Source organism: Podarcis melisellensis, assembly GCF_964234715.1.
Source record: "Podarcis melisellensis genome assembly, chromosome: 18".
In the NCBI taxonomy this organism is placed as follows: Eukaryota; Metazoa; Chordata; class Lepidosauria; order Squamata; family Lacertidae; genus Podarcis; species Podarcis melisellensis.
Genome location: NC_138536.1, coordinates 5906648 through 5931811, shown reverse-complemented (window position 1 = coordinate 5931811; position 25164 = coordinate 5906648). Strand labels below are relative to the sequence as shown.

The following is a 25164-nucleotide window of genomic DNA, read 5'->3' as shown; positions in this document are numbered from 1 at the left end:
CTTAGTCCTGCTGGCCACATGACCCAGAAGCTGTACGCCGGCTCCCTCGGCCAATAAAGCAAGATGAGCGCCGCAACCCCAGAGTCGGTCACGGCTGGACCTAACGGTCAGGGGTCCCTTTATCTTTACTAAAGACAGCCCTGTAGAGTGATTTTTTAAATAAAATAATATCTGTTGGAAGCCACCCAGAGTGGCTACGTTGCCCCAGTCAGATGGGCAGGGTACTACTAATAATAATAACAATAATATTCTTTCTAACAGTGATAGGATTTTTAAATTATTATTATTAGAGGGGGTTTTGAGCAGAAACCCTGGGGAAATGAGTTACCTTACCCTTTAAATTAAATAATTGATTTTTTTGGTTGGGGAGGGCTGGGACAGATATATACACCTAATTCCTGAGCCAAAAACACCTATGTCTGTAATCAATAAAGTTTGTGGCCATTTCTAATCCAGTCTGCGTGAGTTTATTTATCCATTCTTACATTTTGCCACAGTTGGGGTGAGGGTACAACGTTGCAACTGGGCCCTAAATAAACAAACAAACGAATGAATGAATTTTGTGGTGAGTCCCCCCACCTTTTAAAATTATTATTATTAGCAGTACAGTATTTGCAGTATTCGCGGGTGGCGCTGTGGGTTAAACCACAGAGCCTAGGGTTTGCTGACCGGAAGGTCGGCAGTTCGAATCCCTGCGACGGGGTGAGCTCCCGTTGCTCGGTCCCTGCTCCTGCCAACCTAGCAGTTCGAAAGCACGTCAAAGTGCAAGTAGATAAATAGGTACCACTCCGGCAGGAAGGTAAACGGCATTTCCGTGCGCTGCTCTGGTTCGCCAGAAGCGGCTTAGTCCTGCTGGCCACATGACCCGGAACCTGTACTCTGGCTCCCTCGGCCAGTAAAGTGAGATGGGCGCCGCAACCCCAGAGTCGTCTGCGACTGGACCTAATGGTCAGGGGTCCCTTTACGTATTCGCACGACCAGTGTGGGCCAATCCAATCCATTGTGTTCATTCACCCTCCCGTTGAAAGGAAAACGAGGTCGCCGCGCGGCCAGCAGAGGACGCTGCCCGGCGGGTTCCTCTGAGGCGGGTGCGTCGCAGCGGCAATTCTCCGGCGCCAGGGGGCGCTTCTCCCGGCTCCGTCGGCTCCCCCCCCCCCCCGCCGCCCGCCTCCCTTTTGTTGCCTGGGGTGCCTGGCTGCTATATAAGCGGCGGTGGGGAGGAGCCCGCAGCTCGCTGCTCCCGTCCGCGCGGCCGCCTGCTGCTGCTCCTCTTCGCCCGAGACTCGCCTCGCCGCGCGGAGACGTCGCCCGGCCGCCATGGAGATGAAGAAACGGCTCAACCTGGAGCTGCGGAACAAGAAGCCGGCCGAGGTGAGCTTTCCCTCCTTCCCCCGGCCCAGGCCCGGCTGCCTTCCCCCGCCTCCGGCCCGCTTCGCGCACACGTGTGCGCGGCCGACATGTTGGAGACGCGCGCCGCGCTCCTGGGCGCACGGAAACCCATCCTCGCCTTGCAGTTTTTGGAGTGCCCTTTCCCCCATTTCTTCTCATTTTTCCGCGCCTTCTTCCTTTCATCCCCGATCCTTTACATCCCTGTCTCTTGGAGAGAAAAGGGGGGGGGCTCGACCTATTTTTTGGCGACCCCTTTTAAGAACCCCCCCCCCAAAAAAAGCCAACAGCAACACATGCGCCGCTTTGCCTTTCGCCTCTCCAAAAGTGTGTTTTTACGCACAAGATAAGTTTTAGGGGGTTCTTGGAACAGGCGGATTTAAAAATAAAATAATCAAATTGGGATCTTTTTTTGGGGGGGAGGGGGGTCCTGTCCCGCCCCTTGACCCATGTGTTTTGTAAATTTTCTAAGTGGGGGGTCTGGTTTCCCCTACATTCTTAACGCTTGCTTGGGGGCTTGAACCGAGGCCTACTTGGCTACTTCCCACGCCTAGTTGAGGGGGTTTTTTAAATGGGGGGAGTGAATTGCTTGTTTTTTTTTCGGGGACGGGGGGAGAGAAAGAGAGAGCTCGGTGAGTGGGGTAGTTATGTGGCCGCGGGGGGGGGGTGGCTTAAAAAATATTCCCACCCAGGAATGTTGGAGTAGGCATTTGAATGTTTTCCGGAAAGGTGGAGCGGAATAACCCCCCCACCCCCACCCCAAAGGGAGAAAGAAATGCCCTGTAGGCCTTGGACCGACCCCCTCCATCCCGGGAACGTGGGTCAGAGTTGTGAATTGTGATTTCCCCGGCTTTACCCGGTCTATAAATGATGCGTAACTAAAGCGCACATGGTGGGGTTTTTGTGGTGTGTTTTTTTAATGCAATCTTGGGTCGGGGGGGGGGAAGGAAGGATGGCGGCAGTTTCCTCCCTACCCATAGTCACTCCCCCCTCCTTAAACCGCTTCCTTGCGCTCTCCCAAAAGCACAATTCTTCTTCCCCCCCCCACTCCCGCCAGCTGCGCACGTGGAAACGCGTTTACTTAAAAAAAGAAAGAAAAACCCAAACGATTATATATATAGCTATTGGTGCTAGGAGAAGGGCGATCAGTGAGGGAAGAGTTTGTTTCCCACCCGCTTAATTCCCTCCTCCTAACCCCCCCCCCCCATTTTACCACCTCGGGGAGTGGGAGGAGAAAAACCACAGTGGAGCTTTTGAGAGCGCAAAGGAAAGGAGGGGGTTTGGCTCTGGGTGGCTGCGCGCCTCGCCAAAGAAGGCGCTGCTTTGTAAAAAAAAAAAGGGGGGGGTTGGGATTAAAATCTCAAGAGTTCCCCCCCTCTTGGTTTTGGGAGAGAAGCAGGAAGGGGATGTTGGGGGGCGAGGGCGGAATGGATTCATGCCGAGCTGCGTCCACGTGTAGCTTTTTTTTCGGAGGCGGGGGGAGGGAGGGATGGGGACTGGGTCAGGCAGGCGGATGGAGAGGCCAAGGGGGCCTTTTATGGTTTGGGGGTTTAAAGGGTCATCCAAGATGGTCTAGCAGCAGGGGGGGAGCGTGGCTTGGGCTGAATGAAAGGCGGGTTGCGGGGGGGGGAGAGGGCGGTGAGACACACACACACACACTAGAACCAATTGAATTTATGGCAGCACCCAGGAGATTGGAAAGAGAGCCTTGACCCTGACTTGGACGGGGGGGGGGTCTGAAACTGCTGTTATAAGTCTTGCAGAACACGCACAAACACACAATCTGTGTGTGTGCGTGTGTGTGTGTGTGTGTTTTTAGGCTTTCTGGTCCATTTTGAGCAATGCTTTTGGGTTGCACCCAGGAGCCAAGCTGAGGTTTGCTTGGCTGCAGTTTGGATCAGCCACATTTTGGGGGGGGTGTTTTGTGTATGGGGGGGGGCTTGCCAGGTGTGGACACTGGTCCTCTGCTGTTGCTTCGCTTGGTTTCCAGGCGCCTGGTTTCCTGTGTGTGGCTGCCATTGTGGGGGTTAAGCCTTGGCGCCCCCCCCCCCCGCCTCTTTTGGGAGGAGTCAGGACTGCCTCCTCCACTACTGATAGCTTGGGCAGTATCATGGCTCCCCCAGCAAGGAACTCTGGGAATTGTAGTTCTGTGAGGGAAGGACTATGAACAGGCACCTCCAGGGGAATCCTGTTTGGAGGGGCAGTTTGCGATCATTGTACCTGTGTTTAAGAATAATTTCAGCGTGTTTCACGTAGAAAACACCCTCCCTTAAATATTGAAAAGAGCCACCCTTAACTACGTAAAACTTTGATGGTAGCAGCTCTCCAGCTGAGAGCTTTCTGCATGCCTAGCAGGTGTACTGGGGGGGTTTTCTGCACTCCAAGCAATTGTTCTGCCACTGGGAACCTATGTATTCATCGCATTGTTGAGACAGGGTGATTGGGGGGGGGGCAGCCTCTCTATTTGGTCTTAGAAACTCCCGATTTTTAAGCTAGTCGCCAAACTTGCACTTTAGACCTAGCTTGTGGTTGCCACAATGGAATGACTAGGTGTCTGTCTTTTCATTTTTGCGGTGAACTTTATTATTACCCTTATTAATTATTTCGGTTTTTATATTTTAAAGGGGGAGGGCTGTCTCCAGGCGGTTAACAACACATTAAAACGTCCAGTCAAATGATCTGGAATGAAACAAATTCAGGCTTCAAGGAAAACATTTCAGATCCTTCTCTTCCGTAGATGATGAGTCTCTGTCCTCAAGGAGCTTGCAGTTTAAAATAGGCAAAGGGAGGGGGGAGAATGAGAGAAAATTGCAGTGGGTTGCGTCCAACTAAATTATAACCGTTGCAATTAGTGGCTCTGAATTAAAAAGGCAGTTTAATTTCAGCGGGTCTGCTCTGAGTAGGACTAACAACCCATTCTGTTTGCTTCAAATGTTATAGATGGTGGTAATAATAATAATATACTATTTATATGCCACCCTGGCTTCTGGTCCTGCCAGCTAGGGATGATGGGAGTTGTAGTCCAAAAACAGCTGGAGACCCAAGTTTGGGAAACTCCAACCTAGAACGTTTCAGGTGTGCGGAAATGCTTTTCCGTAATTCTCCCCCCAGTAAGTTGGGTTAGCAATGACCTTGGCTGTTCCATCTGTGAAATGGGGATAAGGACAACGACTCTGCGAGGTAGATCAAGAGGTTCTGGCTGACTCCAAGGACACCCAGGGAGCTTCCTGATGGAGTGGGGATTTGAACCCTGATCTCCCAGGTCCCCGTCTATGACACTCTAACCACTATCCCACCCTGCCTTCCTAGAGGCCTCCTGCTATGGGGCAGCTCTATAAATTGAGTACCGTATTTTTTGCTCTATAAGACTCACTTTTTCCCTCCTAAGGAAGGGGAAATGTGTGTGCATCTTATGGAGCGAATGCAGACTGCGCAGCTATCCCAGAAGCCAGAACAGCAAGAGGGATTGCTGCTTTCACTGCGCAGCGATCCCTCTTGCTGTTCTGGCTTCTGGAATTCAGAACATTTTTTTTCTTGTTTTCCTCCTCCAAAAACTAGGTGCGTCTTGTGGTCTGGTGCGTCTTATAGAGCAAAAAATACGGTACGTTGTAAATAAATAGGGGGAGAGTCAAATGTCCCTTAGAGAAGGATCTGAAATACAGTGGTACCTTGGGTTACAGACGCTTCAGGTTACAGACTCCGCTAACCCAGAAATATTACCTCGGGTTAAGAACTTTGCTTCAGGATGAGAACAGAAATTGTGGCGCGGCAGCAGCAGGAGGCCCCATTAGCTAAAGTGGTGCTTCAGGTTAAGAACGGACCTCCGGAACAAATTAAGTACTTAACCCAAGGTATCACTGTATATTCCTTGAAGCTGGCATTTGTTTTGTTCTGGATTGGTTTATTGGAGGTGTTAATGTGTTGAAAAACCGCTTTGAGGTTTTTTCTTTAAAATATAAAGCCGTCTAGAAATTAATAATAATAAAGTTTCATTGGAAAAGGCACCTCGATATTCCACTTACTTTAACCTAGGATTAAGGTGCCATGTGGCGATGAGCTTACACAGTTGTACCTTGGTTGTCAAACGCCTTGCGATTCAAATGTTTTGGTTCCCGAACGCCGCAAACCCGGAAGTGAATGTTCTGGTTTGCGAATGTTCTTTGGAACCCGAACGTCCGACTGGGCTTCCACAGGAAATGCACCCCGGAAATGATCTGGAAGAAGGTATAGGGTAATAAAGGCCAGGACTAGCCGCCTGAAAAACAGTTTCTACGTTAATGCAATTCTGGTTCTAAACGCAGCATAAGGGGTCTCTGTAGTATAGTGTATTTTAAAATGGGGTTTTAGAGTTTTTAGGAGTTTTTGAATGTTTTGTGTAGTTTTTATGTAGTTTTATGTAGTTTTTCAATTTCATTGTTCCGCAAGGGACAATGACAATAAAGATATCGTATCGTATCACAGCTTCTGATTGGCTGCAGGAGCTTCCTGCAGCCAATCAAAAGCCGCACCTTGGTTTCTGAACGTTTTGGAAGTCGAAAGGACTTCTGGAGTGGATTCCGTTGAAGAACCAAGGTATGACTGTATATCTGTGTTTCTAACAGTGCTGACTGGAGCTCACAGGAGTCATTGTCCGAAAACTTTCAGGGCGCTGTTCTAGAGCAGGGTTTTCCAAACTTGGGTCTCCAGCTAGTTTTGGACTACAATTCCTTTTTTAAAAATTGTATTAAGGCGTTCCATAATAAATTACAATAAAAAACCGCAATTCTAAACAGCAGCAAAGGGGAAGGAGGGAGTCCTCTTTCGCAGGTAAACGTTAACTTTTCCCGCGCAGAGAGGGATGATAGCTCAGCCTGCTGGAGCCTGAGACTCTTAATCTCAAGGTACTGGGTTCGAGATCTTGCACAAAAGATTCCTGCATTGCAAGAGGACTTGAGGACCTCCGAGGTCCCTTCCAGCTCTTGTTATACTATGAAGCTTCCACCTGAGGGTTTCCCTTTTTCCCCTAGCCTCATCTTGGGACGTGGGTGGCGCTGTGGTCTAAACCACTGAGCCTCTTGGGCTTGCCGGTCGGAAGGTCGGCGGTTCGAATCCCGGTGATGGGGTAAGCTCCTGTTGCTCTGTCCCAGCTCCTGCCAACCTAGCAGTTCGAAAGCACGCCAGTGCAAGTAGATAAATAGGTACCACTGCGGCAGGAAGGTAAATGGCATATCCGTGCGCTCTGGTTTCCGTCAGTGTCCCGTTGCGCCAGGAGCAGTTTAGTCCTGCTAGCCACATGACCCAGAGAGCTGTCTGTGGACAAACGCCGGCTCCCTTGGCCTGAAAGCGAGATGAGCGCCGCAACCCCAGAGTCGCCTTTGGGTGGACTTAACTGGAAGATCTTGGGAGATCTTCCTTTCCCTTCCTCTCAAACACGGTCTGCATCTCCTTAATGCACACAAAATGCAAAGGACCAGAGCAGAGCAGGAAGGGAAAAGGAGCAAAAAGGAAAAAAGATTTTCCACTGGTCCTACTAGCTAAGGATGATGTGAGCTGGGCCTCCCACTGTTAGAGGACCACAAGTTTGAAAATGCTGTTCCAGAGCTTTGTGAAGCTGTCTCCCCTGAACGCTTGAGGCTTTGCTTTATACCAGGGTGGATAAAAACCAGTGATTAAAAAATAATAATCAAAAAATGGGATGTTTTTGATTTTAATTAGATTTTTACAATGCAAAACGCTTTGGGAGGAAAAATGTTTCTAAGGATGGTTTTCTGTTTAAGTTACATTATACTCCAGAGGCTATTCAACAGGAAATAAGGATTTGTTTTAAGTTTTTTATGTGTGCTAAAACTCAAGTCTTCAGTTGTTGTTTTTAATTGTTGTAATCGCATCGGTTAACAAACATGGATACATATGCTATAATGTTACTGTTTTAGTTAAATAAGTTGTTTAAATGGTTATTTTTTTTCCTCCTTCCACTAAAGGACAGCAGAAAAGTTGTCCAAATATAAACAGTTAATTTACTAAACTTTTACAATGATTTCATAATTGTGTATTCCTAATAGTATAACCAAATCGGTAATTTTTGATACAACTGTTAAAAAATGACTCTGAAAAATTATTGGTCCAAAAATGAAACCTTCATCTGTTTGTAAATATTAAGATTGTACCAGTGAGAATGAGTCTTACTGTAAATCAAGTCTTAAAGGTAAAGGTACCCCTGCCCGTACGGGCCAGTCGTGTCCGACTCTAGGGTTGTGCGCCCATCTCACTTAAGAGGCCGGGGGCCAGCGCTGTCCGGAGACACTTCCGGGTCATGTGGCCAGCGTGACGAAGCTGGATCTGGCGAGCCAGCGCAGCACACGGAAACGCCGTTTACCTTCCCGCTAGTAAGCAGTCCCTATTTATCTACTTGCACCCAGGGGTGCTTTCGAACTGCTAGGTTGGCAGGAGCAGGGACTGAGCAACGGGAGCGCACCCCGCCGCAGGGATTCGAACCGCCGACCTGACGATCGGCAAGTCCTAGGCGCTGAGGTTTTACCCACAGCGCCACCCGCGTCCCAAATCAAGTCTTACTGACTAGCGATTTAAATTGATTTGATTTAAATCAAAACCACTCTGCTTTTTACAGTCCTGCGCTCCAGGCCGCCTTCCCATGGTGCTAGTCCCTAGTGTGGCAAAGCAGCAAATGGAAGCTGCATACAATTGAGCCGTTTGCAGTAGGGTGGATTTGATTTAAATCAAATCGATTTAAATCACTAGTCCGTAAGACTTGATTTAAATCATTTGGTTATACCGTTAGAAATACATGGACAGGTAATTATGAAATAATTGTGAGGTTAACTGTTTATATTTGGACAACTTTTCTGCTGTGTTTTATTGGAAGGAGAAAAATAATCATTTCCTTAATAAGAATTTTAACAATTTATTTAACTGAAACAATAACATTACAGTGGTTCCTCGGGTTACGGACGCTTCAGGTTACAGACTCTGCTAACCCAGAAATGGTACTTCGGGTTAAGAACTTTGCTTCAGGATGAGAACAGAAATCATGCTCCGACGGCGCAGCAGCAGGAGGAGGCCCCATTAGCTAAAGTGGTGCTTCAGGTTAAGAACAGTTTCAGGTTAAGAACGGACCTCTGGAACGAATTAAGTACTTAGCCCGAGATAGCATATCTATCCATGTTTGTTAACTGATGTGGCTAAACAATTTTTTAAAAAACCAAACACCTTCGACTGAGTTTTAGCACACATGAAAAACTTGAAATAAGTCCACATTTTTTTAAAAAAACCACTATTGATTTTTAATCTACCCTGGTTTGGGAGGGGGGAGATGGCGAAGACTTCCTGGGCTCAAAATCACATTTCTCTGAAGGAGGCCCTTTCTCATAGGAGCTTTAAAGGTAAAGGGACCCCTGACCATTAGGTCCAGTCGTGGCCGACTCTGGGGTTGCGATAAAGCTCATCTCACTTTATTGGCCGAGGGAGCCGGCGTACAGCTTCCGGGTCATGTGGCCAGCAGGACTAAGCCGCTTCTGGCGAACCAGAGCAGCGCACGGAAACGCCGTTTACCTTCCCGTCAGAGCGGTTCTTATTTATCTACTTGCACTTTGAGGTGCTTTCGAACTGCTAGGTTGGCAGGAGCAGGGACCGAGCAACGGGAGCTCACCCCGTCGCAGGGATTTGAACTGCCGACCTTCTGATCAGCAAGTCCTAGGCGCATCCTGTCGTCAAAACAAAAAAAACAACAAGAAGACAGGGAGCTCTTTGCAGCCTTAAACCTCTGGGCCAAACCTCCCTCCATCAGCCCAACCAATTCCCTGATCTCTGCTGTCCTCCTCTTGTTTCAGAATCTGGACATTTAGCGCAGGAAAAGTCTCTGGAACGTTGGCACAATTTGGAGATGTTGTGGGGCAGGTTGGGAGAGGGGTTGGTTTGCATTAAAAACGCAAGCGATTTTGGCGACGGAAGGATGAATTGACGCCTCCTGTTCTTTTAATGAGAGGATTCCGATTTTGGGTTTATGCTTGTCTAAACGGCAGGTGAGGGGTGCACTTGAAAGGGGAGGTGTTTTGCTCAGCACCCCCTTCTTGGAAAAAGATCCCTGGCAGATCTAGGTCCTGATCAAAGCTTCCAGGGGTGTTAGCTTCCCTGGGTGAATTTTCGAACATGCAGCCTTTATGCTACAATAGCCAGAACCTAGAAAAAGGCTGCAACTGTTAAGAGCTTTGTGCTTGCTTTTCTCTTCCTCCCTCCTGTTCTTCTTTCCTCTTGTGCCATGTCTGTTTTAGATTTTTAGAGGGCAGAGACCTCTCCATTTGGAAGCCACAGGCCATTTGCAGGGCGGGGGGGGGGCTATAAAAGGGGACACAAATGCATCTCCCTAGTGATGAAATGGGTCTGTGCGCCTGGATGTTAGCCGGAACGTTGGTGCTTCCAGCTGTGTGCAGGATTCTTGCATTGCACCAGGGTTGAGCAAGATGACCCTATGGGGTCCCTACAATCATTCTCTGAAATGCCATAAGCAAATGAATAAGGGATTGCTAAGACTTGTGGCTTACAAAGCTTCTGCTAAACGGCCATCTTCTCTCTGGCAATCCCTCGTAGCCAAGTAAGATTGCCTTCCATGAACATGGTTTTAACAATGAGTCCGTAAGTGACTGTGGAGGCCAATTCTGGACCCACACGTCCTTCCACAGTGGGGATATAGGTTTCCGAGCAAGAGTTGATTCCGGTGAGGGTTTGCCAAGCGTGCCTTCCTCTTAGCACATTTCTCCCTTGCGTCCTGAGTTCGAGTGTCTTCAAAGCCCACGACACCTTTGGCAAAGGCTGTTCTCCAACTGGAGCGCTCGCAGTCCAGTGTTTATACTACGTTTTTTTAGATTTGCCTTGAGAGAGTCTTTGAACCTCTTTTGTTGACCACCAGAATTACGCTTCCCATTTTTAAGTTCGGAATAGAGTAATCCAGAAATACAGTGGTACTTCGGGTTAAGTACAGTGGTACCTCAGGTTAAGTGCTTAATTCGTTCCGGAGGTCCGTTCTTAACCTGAAACTGTTCTTAACCTGAAGCACCACTTTAGCTAATGGGGCCTCCTGCCGCTGTTGCGCTGCCGGAGCACGATTTCTGTTCTCATACTGAAGCAAAGTTTTTAACCTGAGGTACTATTTCTGGGTTAGCGGAGTCTGTAACCTGAAGCGTATGTAACCCGAGGTACCACTGTAGTTGCTTTGGAATACGATAATCGGGCATCCACACAACATGACCAGTCCAACCAAGTCGATGTTGCCATAATAGGGTGCTGGCCTCCTTAACCCAAGTCCTCCCTTTCCCCGATCTCGACATTTGGTTCGTTGTATCCAGACGGCTGCACCTTCCATTGGGTTTGAAGGAAAGGAGGCGGAAAACCAGCTTGGTTTTCGCAGTGCAAAGAATCCGGCTGCTTCTCGCGCCGTCTGCTAACGCAGCCGGTTCGGCGGCATTGCTGCTGGTCAGGATTAGGTCACTCAGCCGTGATACCGTACAGCTGACTCACCCAGGCTGTGGGGCTGCTGCTGCAGAAGCTGTGCTCTTCCTGCCAAAATTGGGCTGCGCCGAGTCTGTCCGCGTAGCCTGGTCTTGTCTTTGCTGACCTGCAAATAATAATAATAATAATAATTTATTTGTACCCCGCCCATCTGGCTGGGTTTCCCCAGCCACTCTGGGCGGCTTCCATAGAAACCAAAAATACACTAAAATATCACAGATTAAAAACTTCCCTGAACAGGGCTGCCTTAAGATGTCTTCTGAATGTCAGGTAGTTATTTATTGCTTTGACGTCTGATGGGAGGGCGTTACATAGGGCAGGCGCCACCACCAAGAAGGCCCTCTGCCTGGTTCCCTGTAACTTGGCTTCTCGCAATGAGGGAACCACCAGAAGACCCTCGGAGCTGGAGTTATTTATTGCTTTGACGTCTGATGGGAGGGCGTTCCATAGGGCAGGCGCCACCACCAAGAAGGCCCTCTGCCTGGTTCCCTGTAACTTGGCTTCTCGCAATGAGGCAACAACAACAATATTTTATTACGGCCATAGGCCCATACAGGTAAAAACAACACATAAATAACAGCTTGTGCACGTGGGGAAAACAGCCGCTAAAACACCACAGTAGCAATAAAATACTATAAAATAGAATGGCATACTACGCCTTAGTTAGCTTGTAGTGCTCCTTGGCGTCGCTTTTGGGTAAGGACAGCGACCAGGAACCTAGCCACATTCAGGGTCGTATGGGTATCCTTATCCTGCAAGATTTGAGCAAGGTGGAATTTTGGTGGGGTACCCTCTAGTTTCTGTATGATTGATCCCAGCAAATTTGCCCGTGGCACATTGAACAGGGGGCAAGTGAACATGATGTGCTGGAGCGACTCCGGCGTCTCCTTATCACATTCGCACGTGGCGGGGGCTTGGCCCTTTGAGAATCTATGTCTCAGGACGTTAGAGGGAAAAACGTTGAACCTCGCTTTGGTGAAGGCCAGTCTATGGGCAACAGTCGAAAGGGAGGAGAGGTATGATGGAACACAGTAAGTTAAAGTGATACCAATGTTCTGGGGCAATGAGGGAACCACCAGAAGACCCTCGGAGCTGGACCTCAGCATCCAGGCTGGGCGATGGGGGTGGAGACGCTCCTTCAGGGATACTGGGCCGTTTAGGGCTTTCAAGGTCAGCACCAACACTTTGAATTGTGCTCGGAAATGTACTGGGAGCCAATGTAGGTCTTTCAAGACCGGTGTTATATGGTCTCGGCGGCCGCCCCCAGTCACCAGTCTAGCTGCCGCATTCTGGATTAGTTGTAGTTTCCGAGTCATCTTCAGGGGGGTGAGTGTTTTCCCAGTGAACCGTTTGTTGCCTTTCTTTAGGAGAGTAGGAGCAGATTTCAGTGAGGACAGAAAAAGCTTCCTTAAGTTGGTCCATCTAAATCAGGGTTCAGCAACCTTTTTCAGCCGTGGGCCGGTCCACCGTCCCTCAGACCTTGTGGCGGGCCGGACTACCGTATTTTTCGCTCTGTAAGACGCACCAGACCACAAGACACACCTAGTTTTTGGAGGAGGAAAACAAGAAAAAAAATATTCTGAATCTCAGAAGCCAGAACAGCAAGAGGGATCGCTGCGCAGCGAAAGCAGCAATCCCTCTTGCTGTTCTGGCTTCTGGGATAGCTGCGCAGCCTGCATTCGCTCCATAAGACGCACACACATTTCCCCTTACTTTTTAGGAGGGAAAAAGTCTTGTAGAGCAAAAAATACGGTATATTTTTTGGGGGAGGGAAATGAACAAATTCCTATGCCCCACAAATAACCCAGAGATGGGTTTTAAATAAAAGCACACATTCTGCTCATGTAAAAAACACGCTGATTCCCAGACTGTCAGGCCAGATTGAGAAGGCGATTGGGACGCATCCGGCCCACGGGCCTTAGGTTGCCTAAGGTAAAGGTAAAGGGACCCCTGACTATTAGGTCCAGTCGTGGCCGACTCTGGGGTTGCGGCGCTCATCTCGCTTTATTGGCCGAGGGAGCCGGTGTACAGCTTCTGGGTCATGTGGCCAGCAGGACTAAGCCGCTTCTGGCGAACCAGAGCAGCGCACGGAAATGCCGTTTACCTTCCCGCTGGAGTGGTACCTATTTATCTATTTGCACTGGCTTGCTTTCGAACTGCTAGGTTGGCAGGAGCAGGTAGAAATAAGTTGTTAGAACATAATTAGCCACGTGTTGCCTGTTGCTGCTTCGGTTTTCCTATAAATTAAGTGGGTCAATCAATATGGGAAAGGTAAAAATGTCCCTTAGAGAAGGATTTGAATTATTTTCATGGAGGCTTGAGTTTTCTTTCTTTATTTGGTTAAATTAGATCAGGCTGAGGAAGCCTGTATTAGATCGTGGGTAAGCAAACTAAGGCCTGGGGGCTGGATTCGGCCCAATCACCTTCTAAATCTGGCCCACGAACAGTCTGGGAATCAGCGTGTTTTCACATGAGTAGAATGTGTCCTTTTATTTGAAATGCATAGGAATTCATTCATTCCCCCCCCCCATAGTCCTGCCCCCCACAAGGTCTGAGGGACAGTGGACTGGCCCCCTGCTGAAAAAGTTTGCTGACCCCTGTATTAGGTGCTGCAAACTGATTTGAGATATACCGTATTTTTCGCCCTATAGGACGCCCTATAGGACGCACTTTTTCCCCTCCAAAAATGAAGGGGAAATGTGTGTGCGTCCTATGGGGCGAATGCAGGCTTCAGGAGAGCCGCAGCGCCAGCCCCACAAGGTCGGGGGACAGCGGGGAGGCGGAACGCCGCCATCCCGCTGTCTCCCGATGTGGTTTGGAGGCTGACGGCGTCTTCCCACTGTCCCCGGACCTGGTCTGTAGGTGGGCGGCGGGGAAAAGAGCACTTCTCCCCGCTGCCGGCCCCACAAGCACCTGGGGGGGGAATTATTCCCCCCCCCTTTATTTCCCCCCCAAAAAACAAACTCCAATTGAAACTATTCCAAGGCCTGTTCATCAGGAGATAAACTCCCTCTGCAGTGTTTGATAATCAGCTTAAAAACGGGGGCTGAGGGTGGGGGAGGGCTTAGAACCGTTGTGTGTTTTCTGGGAGGATTTTTAAAGCCCTTTTAAAAAACCCACAGTCCTTATTCCTTGCATTGGCAAATGGCTGTTGCTTCCATAACTTCCTTGCCTTTTGCGGTTCGCGGCCACCAGGCGGCTCTGTGAGCTTGGCTGAAAATATTCCTGATTTAATGAAAAACTTTTTTCTGGAGAGCTTGGCAAATGTCTCTTTTTTGGGGGGGAGGGACGGACAGGTTTGGGTACCGAGTCCTCCAGCTCCTGATCTTTAGCACAAAGTCCTGTTTCATTTGCCGATGCTGCTCTTTTCAAACGCCCAAAATCTTTTTTTCTTAGCGTTTTATCTGTTACGGTAAAATCTGGGTGCGAGGCTGCTCTGCCACCCAGCTCGTCGGACTAAGTCCGCGGGTCCCTGCGGAGGAAAATGAGCTCAGCCGGAGACAGGAGCAAGCTGCAGAAGATCCAAGTTTATTGCGCAACAGGTTCAAGGCGAGATTGAACAGCGAGAAAGGGGTGACATGAACTTTTGAAACTTTCCTCCATGTCCCAGAATACAGTGCAAAACACATCCCAGTTACATCATGAATACATTAAGAAGAGGTTGGGTTACACAGGATTAACATATGGAGGAGGGAGGGGGGAATATGCAGAGCTGGAGATATGCGCAGAAAAGCACATCCTGATGAGAAGACAATGGTCCATGTACTGGCATTGCCTGGAGGAAAGGCTTGGCAGAGTGATTTGACAGGATTAGGGTCTTGACACCTTGCTTGAGGGATTATGGAGGACAGGGGAGGTGTCATGGAGTCCTAGAGAAATTGAGCAAATTGACACGTTGATTTTCTATGAATTTTATAGATTTTAGTCCCCATTGACAATTGGAAATAAATGGATATATTGTAGCGAAGAAGAAGGTGAAGAAGACATGCCCCCCCCCCTCCGTATCATATCTATGACTCCTAACAGCCTGACCTCCTCCTCTGGCAATCTGCACAGAATTTTGCTTAACGGTTGCCATCAATTTGATTTTAATTAATTTTCTAATGAAATGGATTATTTGATTGTTGTTAGCCGCCCTGAGCCCGGCTTCAGCTGGGGAGGGCGGGATATAAATAAATTTTATTATCATTATTATTATTATTATTAACGACGGTCCTGTGAGGTGTCCCTCCCATTTACCCTTGTAATTAAATGGAAGCCCTTGTAATTACAGATAAGTAAACCGGAGGCAAAGGACGCGGGTGGCGCTGTGGGTAAAACCTCAGCGCCTAGGACTCGCCGATCGCATGGTCGGTGGTTCGAATCCCTGCGGCGGGGTGCGCTCCCGTCGTTCGGTCCCAGCGCCTGCCAACCTAGCAGTTCGAAAGTACGTCAAAGTGCAAGTAGATAAATAGGTACCGCTTACTAGCAGGAAGGCAAACTGCGTTCCGTGTGCTGCGCTGGCTCGCCAGATGCAGCTTGTCACGCTGGCCACGTGACCCGGAAGTGTCTGCGGACAGCGCTGGCTCCCGGCCTATAGAGTGAGATGAGCGCACAACCCTAGAGTCTGGCAAGACTGGCCCGTACGGGCAGGGGTACCTTTACCTTTACTAAACCGGAGGCAAAGCAAATCTCGCCTTTCCAAAGGCCATATATATACTGTTCCTGTAGAAAAAGCCCAAGACCTGAGCCATCTCGCGTGGCGAAGGTGTCGTGAGAACTGGCTTCACTTCTTGTTATTTATGGATTTAAGAGCTGGGGGTGAAATCAAGGCCCTCGGTCTGTTTCAGAAATTGCACCTTGTGCCATTGCGATGCAGGAATAAGCAAAGTCCCAGGGTGGATAAAAATCCATTATTATTTTTAAAATCAGATTCTTTTTATTTAAATTGGATTTTTATTTATGTAAATCGGATTTTAAAAATAAAAGATAGTTTTCTATTTAAGTTACATTATACTCCAAAGGCTATTCATCAGGAAATAAGGATTTCCCCCCCCAGTTTTTCATGTGTGCTATAACTTAACAAACATGGATACATATGCTATAATGTTACTGTTTCAGTTAAATAAATTACTAAGGAAATGATTGTTTTTCACCTTCCAGTAAAGTACAGCAGAAAAGTTGAAACTGAAACCTTCATCTGGTTGTAAATATTGAGATTATACCAGCAATAATGTGTCTTTCTGTAAAAAAATGAGAGAGGTTGGCTTCCTTCTTCCTTTCTTTACCTTGTTTAAATAAAAGTTTTATTTGGTTTTACAAATTCATTCACACACATGAAAGTTCTTACAGTTGTTAAAATTAAAAACAAGATTCTTCCGAATCTTAGGGGCTTCCCTCATCCCATCAGTGGGTTCTTTTAAAAAAACCTTTTTGTCAAGTGCATATTTTAAGTTCATTCAAGCAACAGTCCTCCATTATATCCAAAGTCTTCGTAACGTCGTAAGAGTTATTTAAAGCCTGCCCAAAAGAGTTCAAGTGCTTAACAGTGTTCTTTTAGATACAATCTGTATTTGTCCCATTCTCTGTTGAAGTTTTGGTCCTCCTGGTTTCAGATTTTCCTGGTCGGTCTTGCAATCTCTGTATAGTCACAATAATTTCATCTGCCAGTCCGTTTTCCATTGGTATCTTGTCTTTCCATTGATCCATAAAATCTTGTCTTTCCATTGATCCGTAAAATGAAAGCAATAAACAATGTACAGTGGTACCTCGGGTTAAGAACTTAATTCGTTCTGGAGGTCCGTTCTTAACCTAAAACTGTTCTTAACCTGAGGTGTACCACTTTAGCTAATGGGGCCTCCTCCTCCTGCTGCCGCCGCGCGATTTCTGTTCTCATTCTGAAGCAAAGTTCTTAACCTGAGGTAATATTTCTGGGTTAGCGGAGTCTGTAACCTGAAGCATATGTAACCTGAGGTACCACTGTACTGCAGTCACACAATCCATCAGTGGCTGAACTGGGTTCCACACAGTCTCACACACACAAAAATGAGCCACAACACCGCAAAATAAATAGCGAAAACAGACACACCTCAGCGTAACGCTCAAAATGGAGCACGTTCGGCTTCCGAAAAATGTTCGCAAACCGGAACACTTAACTTCCGGGTTTCCATGTTGTTTGAGTACCAAGGCGTTTGAGAACCAAGGTACCACTGTACAGTCATACCTCGGGTTGCGAATGTGATCCGTGCGGGAGGCTCCTTTGCAACCCGCAGCGTTCACAACCTGAAGCACCGTGTCTGCGTACACACGGGACGCGATCCGGCGCTTCTGCGCATGCACACGGCATTTTTGCGTGCATGCACAAGTGCCGAAACCCGGAAGCGACCCGTAGCAGGGTCCGCAACCCGCAGCGTTTGTAACCCGAGATATGACTGTATATCATTTCCCAGAATTCCTGTTATCATTTTGCAGTTCTCAAATATCCTTTATTAGGCATAGCAAACCACACGTTATCAAACAGACACTGTATACGAATTGTGCAAAGTACGAGCTCAACATAACAAGGTTTGACCCAGTCAGATCTTTAACGCCAGAGAAAATCAATTTTGCATAAATAATACAATACAACCGCTAAATCTCTTTATAATGGCCCAGTCTTTCTACATGGACAGCACTCAGAAATTCAGCCACTATTAAAGTAATTTGATCATTCCTGTCCGAAAGCAGGTCCTGAACCGTTGATGGTGTAGACATCAGCCTATTGAGTTGTAAGGCCTCTAATCTGGGCTGCATCAATAGAGTATAGCATCTAGATCAAGGGAAGTAATAGTGCCACTGTATTCTGCTCTGGTCAGACCTCACCTGGAGTACTGTGTCCAGTTCTGGGCACCACAGTTCAAGAAGGACACTGACAAACTGGAACGTGTCCAGAGGAGGGCAACCAAAATGGTCAAAGGCCTGGAAACGATGCCTTATGAGGAACGGCTAAGGGAGCTGGGCATGTTTAGCCTGGAGAAGAGGAGGTTAAGGAGTGATATGATAGCCATGTTCAAATATATAAAAGGATGTCACATAGAGGAGGGAGAAAGGTTGTTTTCTGCTGCTCCAGAGAAGCGGATACGGAGCAATGGATCCAAACTACAAGAAAGAACTTCCTGACAGTAAGAGCTGTTTGACAGTGGAATTTGCTGCCAAGGAGTGTGGTGGTCTTTAAGCAGAGGCTTGACAACCATATGTCAGGAGTGCTCTGATGGTGTTTCCTGCTTGGCAGGGGGTTGGACTCGATAGCTCTTGTGGTCTCTTCCAACTCTGTGATTCTATGATTCTAATTGTCTTCTGGCATAAATGCCAGAATCACAAGAAAAGAAAATATGCTCCAAAGTATCAGGTTCCTGTTTCCTACCTTTGCAGAGACTCTGATTCCAGGGGAGCTAACTATCTCCCTCTCACTATCATTGAGGGAAACATATTAAATCTGGCTAACATAAGCATCCTGCACAATTCAAATCATTTTGCAATTCTACCACAATTTCCCAGGTGAAGGAGTTGGTTCTGGACAACTGCCGCTCCGACGACGGCAAGATCGGAGGCCTCTCCTCTGACTTTGAAAACCTCGAATTCCTCAGTATGATCAACGTGAACCTCCTGTCCGTCGCCAACCTCCCAAAACTCAATAAACTGCGCAAGGTAAGCAACAGGACGGGGCAGCGTTGGCGTAAAGCTAAAGGGATCCTTCCAGGAACTCCTATCTTCTCTATAAGACAGGGTTGCCCAAACTTTTTTCAGAGAGGGCCAGGTTTGATGAAGTAAAGATGCGTGAGGGCCGAGCAGTTGTTGTTGTTGTTGAGGTTTTTTTAGGATTTGATCCCCAAGAAATAAACTGCGAATCCTGAAGCTTTTCTGTTTTTCCCCTCCGTAGCTGGAGCTGAGCGACAATAGGATTTCCGGCGGCTTGGAAGTCCTTGCCGAAAAAACTCCAAACTTGACGCACTTGAATCTTAGCGGAAACAAAATCAAGGATATAAACACTTTGGAGCCGCTGGTGAGTTAAACACTCCACTCAAAGGGCTGGAGGAAACTATATCTATCTATCATCTATCTATCTATCTATCTATCTATCTATCTATCTATCTACCTACCTATCTATTTCATCCTCAAATTCTGAGGTGCTTTTATTCTCTCCTGCCAGAATTCAGCTGCTGCTGCTTTGCTTTGTAACTCAAAGTCCAAGTCAAGTACATAGTCCTCATGGTTTGCAAAGAATTGGCACATTTATTATATTTTATTTTGGCAAAAGTAAAAATCATGAATAAAAATGCGTGCCCCACCACTGAGACCGTTCCATTGTAACTATCCAACTATTCAACACCTCTTGCAATGGTTTGACCCCTTTCAGTTTTTAACAGTACAAATTCAACAAACACCTTCCATATCTCCTCAGAAGCATTCCTTCTGCATATTCCCCGTCTTACCTTAATGGCACATGTTAAAAGCTTCTGTATTTTTTTTAAAAAAACAAGTAATTTTAAACATTTATTTTTTAATTAGTTTTACATACCGTTGCTAGTCTGAAGGTGGTGGTTTGCAAAATGTGGTTTATGCACACTTTAAATTTGTCCCGGTAACAAACCAGTGGCCGGTGAGCAAAGGGGTCAGCCATTTTGCTGCAGCGTTCCGTGCTGACTGCAGCTCCCGGCTCTGATTTGGGGGGGGGGGCATGCGATTATCATTCGCCCGGTTCACCTCCAGAATCTCCACAGAAAAAGCTGTCTCACCTACGGAGTTTGGACCTCTTCAACTGTGAAGTGACGACGCTCATCAGCTATCGGGAGAGCATCTTCACCCTTCTCCCGCAACTCACTTACCTCGACGGCTTTGACACGAACGACAAAGAGGCGCCGGACTCCGACCCAGAAGTGGACGGGCTGGAAGACGAGTACGACGAAAACGGGGAAGGTGAGACTCGGTCGGACGCGGGGAAGGACTTTTGAGTTTTTGGAAATCGAACGCACACCGTACGCTCCAATGCATCGTGGATTTTTCCTTTCCTTTCGTCAACTTCCTGGCCCTGGTGCTTTTTTTATTTCTTCCCCATTTGCTGCACCCTAACTGGACGCGGGTGGCGCTGTGGGTTAAACCACAGAGCCTAGGACTGGCGACAGGGTGAGCTCCCGTTGCTCGGTCCCTGATCCTGCCAACCTAGCAGTTCAAAAGCACGTCAAAGTGCAAGTAGATAAATAGGTACCGCTCTGGCGGGAAGGTAAACAGTGTTTCCGTGCGCTGCTGTGGTTTGCCAGAAGCGGCTTAGTCATGCTGGCCACATGACCCGGAAGCTGTACGCCGGCTCCCTCGGCCAATAAAGCAAGATGAGCGCCGCAACCCCAGAGTCGGTCACAACTGGACCTAATGTTAAAGGACCCCTGGACGGTTAAGTCCAGTCAAAGGCAACTCCGGGGTTGTGGCGCTCATCTCACTTTCAGGCCGAGGGAGCTGGCATTTGTCCACAGACAGCTTTCCGGGTCATGTGGCCAGCAGGACTCAACTGCTTCTGGTGCAACAGGACACATCCATCCCTTATACCAGGCATCCCCAAACTCCACCCCCAAATATTTTAGGACTACAACTCCCATCGTCCGTAGCTAACAGGACCAGTAGTTGGGGATGATCGGAATTGTAGTCCCAAAACATCTGGAGGGCCGAGAACAGGGCTGCCTTCAGATGTCTTCTAAAAGTCAGATAGTTGTTTATTTCCTTGACATCTGATGGGGGGGGGCATTCCACAACGTGGGCGCCACTACCAAGAAGGCCCTGTTCCTCCACGAAACCATTGTCCTTAGGTTCTCTAGTTTTTAGCTGTTAACTTTGCCATTTCTGCATCGCCCCCATTGGGGGGTTGTTGTGCAAGGAGAATCCCAGCTGCTTTAATAAACTGCTTATAATCGTCTTTTTGGGAACTTCTGCATCGATTATCCCTGGGAGAAAAGCTTCACGCAAATTGGGGTTGTTGTCGTCGTTTTTTACGTGCTGTGGCGGGAAAAATCCTTCCTCTCCCCCAAACCTCCTTTTCGGACCTTTCGTGGAATATACCGTATTTTTCGCTCTATAGGACGCACTTATTCCCCTTCAAAAATGAAGGGGAAATGTGTGTGCGTCCTATGGAGCGAAGACGCCATAGCTCCGCGACCCTCTCCCGGCTGGAGAAGTGACGCGTGACTATGGCAGGAGCCTCTCCCCTGCCCCTTTCCGCTGCTCCCTGACCTGCTCTTTGGGGCTGGTGGTGGTCTTCCCCCCGCCAGCCCCAAAGAGCAGGTCGAAAGGAACCTGAAACCTGGAGAGCGAGAGGAGTCGGTGCGCACTGACCCCTCTAGCTCTCCAGGCTTCCAAGGTAGCCGCCTGAACGCACCTTAAACGGCACCTTGTTTTAGAGCGGGAAAACAAGAGGGGGGAAATTCTCCCACTCTCTGTGCAGCGCTTCCTGCCACTTCGCTGAAGGGACGCTGGGCAGAGAGCGGAAGAATTTTTTTCCCTTGTTCTCCCCCCTCTAAAACAAGGTGCGTCCTATTGTCCGGTGTGTCCTATGGTGCGAAAAATACGGTATGTATTTTTTTCTTCCGCTTCTCCCCCCTTCCCAGAAGGTGAAGAGGAAGATGAAGAAGATGAAGAAGAACTCGACGAAGATGCAGTCGACGACGAGGAGGATGAAGAAGATCTCGATGGGGAAGAGGAGGAGGACGGGGTTGACGATGAAGTAAGTTTGCAAGGCGGCTTTCCTCCCCCCCCCCCCCCGCTTTTAACTTCACGTTTCCCAGAGCGGTTAGAACAAAGGCTGCTATGTTCAGTAACAGCATCCCTCCCCCAGAAAGAGAGGGGGGAAAGAGATTTGTTTTGCAGGTAGCTGAAAACAGCTGGAAACAGGCTTTGGACCTGCCTGCATGAAATAAACTGTGTACTGTGAACGTGTGGGGCAGAGGGCTGTTATTAACGATTATTCTTTTGCCTGCCTGTCAGTTTGCTTGTTCATGTTTTTATTTTATCGTTATTGATGTTCCGTAATGTGCTTTTAATGTTGCACGCTGACCTGTGATCTTTCGATGGCGGGAGGTTTATAAGTGGAATTAATAATAGCTAAACACGCACAGGTTAAATTTGTGCAAGTTGCGAACTGTGTCCCCTTCTTGGGTTGAGGTAAAAGCTTCTACTCCTCTCTTGACTTCAGGAGGAAGAGGAAGGCGAGGATGACGAAGAAGACGAAGGTGAGCCTTTTTAAATCGGCGCTCTGGTCTCTGAGGGATGGCGAAGAGGTGGCAAGCCTTTTCCTCCCAAAGGATAGTTAATCCAAGGGCTCTTTAGGTTATTTATGTATGGCACTACTGCGGCCCATGTTTTGTTAGCCCAAAAATGGAAAACGAGCGAAGTCCCAACTAAAGAGGAATGGAAACTTAAACTGGTGGAATATGTGCAGCTTGCGGACCTAATATTGAATAAGAGAACTAGAAGAACATACGTTTAGAGAAGAAAACGTTTATGGGATATACGGGGGTGGGGGAACACTTGTGTACACTTGAAAACATGGGCAGCGTTAAGATAAATTCAACAGTGTAAATATTTTTTGATGGATGCGATGCAATGATGAAATACCGAACGGTATAATTCGTGCAAAATACGCAGGGATTCATGATACACAGAATGAACCATGGAAAGAGAAGAAGGGAAGCCATTATTCATTTAAACAACCTTAAAATATCAGTCTAAATGGTAAAACAGAAAGTTTAATTAAAATATACTTTCTAAAAAATATAATCTGAGGGCCGGTTAGGCACGGGCTTTTAAATCCCAGGTCCTCGGTTTGAATACTCTTGTAGCTCTGAGCAAACCTCCCATCTCCCAGCCTCAAGTCTGTATCACAGATTGCACTAGTCTACCTTACAAGGGGGACGCGGGTGGCGCTGTGGGTTAAACCAATGAGCCTAGGGCTTGCCGATAAGGAGGTCGGCGGTTTGAATCCCCGCAGTATCGGGGTGAGCTCCCGTTGCTCGGTCCCTGATCCTGCCAACCTAGCAGTTCGAAAACACACCAGTACAAGTAGATAAATAGGTACCGCTCCGGCGGGAAGGTAAACGGCGTTTCCGTGCGCTGCTGTGGTTCGCCAGAAGCGGCTTGGTCATGCTGGCCACGTGACCCGGAAGCTGGACGCCGGCTCCCTCGGCCAATAAACGAGATGAGCGCCACAACCCCAGAGTCGGCCATGACTGGACTTAATGGTCAGGGGTCCCTTTACCTTTTTACCTTACAAAGCTGGCGTGCAGAGTGCGCCCACGAAACTGCACAGAGTGTCACTTGGGTGGTTTTTACGTCATCATCATCATTAATTTGTATACCGCCTTTCTATCTTACAATACTCAAGGCGGATTACAAGCTGAAGAAACAAAAAATGTGCATCTTAAAACAATCCAATGCAATACAAAAACGTGATAACAAAACATAAGTTTAAAACAGGCGGCCTCCATCAAGAAAGCAACATTCAACAATCATTAGAATAGTATAATATAATAATATCAACATACAGTGGTGCCTCGCAAGACGAAAACAATCCGTTCCGCGAGTCTCTTCGTCTAGCGTTTTTTTCGTCTTTCGAAGCAAGCCCATTAGCGGATTAGCGCTATTAGCGGCTTAGCGGCTAAAAGACTATTAGCGGATTAGAAAAGGGGGGGGAGTGAAAAAAAATCGCAAGGCGTTTTCGTCTTGCGAAGCAAGCCCATAGGGAAATTCGTCTTGCGAAGCGGAGCGAAAAACGGAAAACCCTTTCGTCTAGCGGGTTTTTCGTATTGCGAGGCATTCGTCTTGCGGGGCACCACTGTATAAAAGTTAAATGGAAATCCACTCAACAGTTACAATAATATATAAACTATAATCAATAAAACAACGGCAAGCCACAGTACATAAAACAGTACAATACACATTGAGAGGCAGAGAGTTCGGCAAGGCAGGTGGAAGGAGGCCTGATAGAATCTCCCCGCTCAGCTGCGATGGATGCAAAAGTTTAAATACCAGGAGATTAAAATTACCCCGGCTTCCTAAAAGTCTAGAACATTTTCAGCAGTTGCTTGCTTGTTTTCGATAGCCAGTGAGTTCCAGTGCTTAGCCCCAACCTTGTTCTAACAAATACAGAACAAAGAAATAATTTTGCCAGGGGTAGACATTGCTGTTCGTTTTTAAATATGTGTGTTTTCTCTCCCCAAAGATCTCCCTCAGGGCGAGAAGCGGAAACGAGAGATTGAAGACGAAGGGGAAGATGACCCCGACGAAGACGATGACGACGACGAAGACGACTGACCGGCTCCTCTTCCTCGTAGCCAGACGATCCGTTTTTTTTACGGACTGTGACTTTCCTGGCCCCTGTGAGACTGTGACGGCAAATTTCTTCTCTCCCCTTCCTCTCCCGCCCTTGTGGGCCCCCCCCACCCACCCGCACTCTGACCCCCCGGCCCCCCACAGTTGCTTCCGAGCCCACCGACCCCTTTGTATCGCTGCGACATGCACAGTATATTTTTTTAAAATGTAGAATACAGTTGAGGTGTTTCAGGAGACGTTGTCGGGAGGCTTTCTCTCCCTCCCCCCCCAGAAAATGCGCACAGTTTTTCTCCTTCCTCCCCCCCCCCAATACCTCAGCCCCTTCAACTTCTCTCCTGTTTTTGGGTATTTTGTGACCAAAGGCTTCGCGAATCGGATGGTGCGTCGGACAAGCTCGTTTCCGTCTCTCTCCCACACCACTTGTTCCCCCCCCCCATAAAAAACCACAAATTCTCTGCTCTGCCACTAGGGGGCAGGGCTGGGTAGGGGACACCTTGGAATCTGGGTGCAGTGATGACGACGGCGACAAATTCTCGAGCTGTTATGGCAGATTCCCAGACCACTCGGGATGCTGTTCCATTTTTCCAACTGTATTATTTTTTCCCCAAGAAAAAAGCCTCTTTTCTAAGCTAGTGGATCTGCGGTCGTCGGCCCAACACTTCTTCTTGGGGGGGGGGATTATTTTGGATGTGGTGTGTCCCTGTAACCCCCCCCCCAACTGTTCTCCGATATTCTTTCCCCAGTTGGGTTGACTTGAGTTACCGAAGACCTGCGGGGAGAATTCCTTATTATTTGCTCAGAATTCCAATTTAATTTGAGGGGATTCCTGCTCCCCGATGGAGGGCTGCCGTATTATTTCAGAGCTCGCCTTTCCCCCCCACCCAGTGGTGGCTTGAATCCCGCTCCTTTAATTGCTTTATCCTTAACAAGGCGAGTGGTTTAGAGGAA

The 25164-nt window shown here is 48.0% G+C and overlaps 1 protein-coding gene across 1 annotated transcript; it reads left to right on the top strand.

Annotated features, from left to right (window-relative positions):
* Positions 1 to 1199: 1199 nt before the first annotated feature.
* On the top strand, positions 1200 to 24648 carry LOC309360903 (acidic leucine-rich nuclear phosphoprotein 32 family member D-like). The gene is made up of 7 exons (XM_081895878.1): positions 1200 to 1371; positions 18403 to 18552; positions 18785 to 18907; positions 19626 to 19821; positions 21498 to 21613; positions 22082 to 22118; positions 24107 to 24648. The coding sequence occupies exons 1-7, from the start codon at positions 1318 to 1320 to the stop codon at positions 24196 to 24198; spliced, it is 768 nt and encodes a 255-aa protein (XP_081752004.1). The 5' UTR covers positions 1200 to 1317; the 3' UTR covers positions 24199 to 24648.
* The last annotated feature ends 516 nt before the right edge of the window (positions 24649 to 25164 follow it).

What these genes read in the sequence shown, in the direction of transcription:
- LOC309360903 (XM_081895878.1), top strand. Translation starts at nt 1,318, where the DNA reads ATGGAGATGAAGAAACGGCTCAACCTGGAGCTGCGGAACAAGAAGCCG. An exon ending in GGAACAAGAAGCCGGCCGAG is followed by an intron (nt 1,372 to 18,402) that starts GTGAGCTTTCCC and finishes ACAATTTCCCAG; the next exon opens with GTGAAGGAGTTGGTTCTGGA. An exon ending in GTACGACGAAAACGGGGAAG is followed by an intron (nt 19,822 to 21,497) that starts GTGAGACTCGGT and finishes CCCCCTTCCCAG; the next exon opens with AAGGTGAAGAGGAAGATGAA.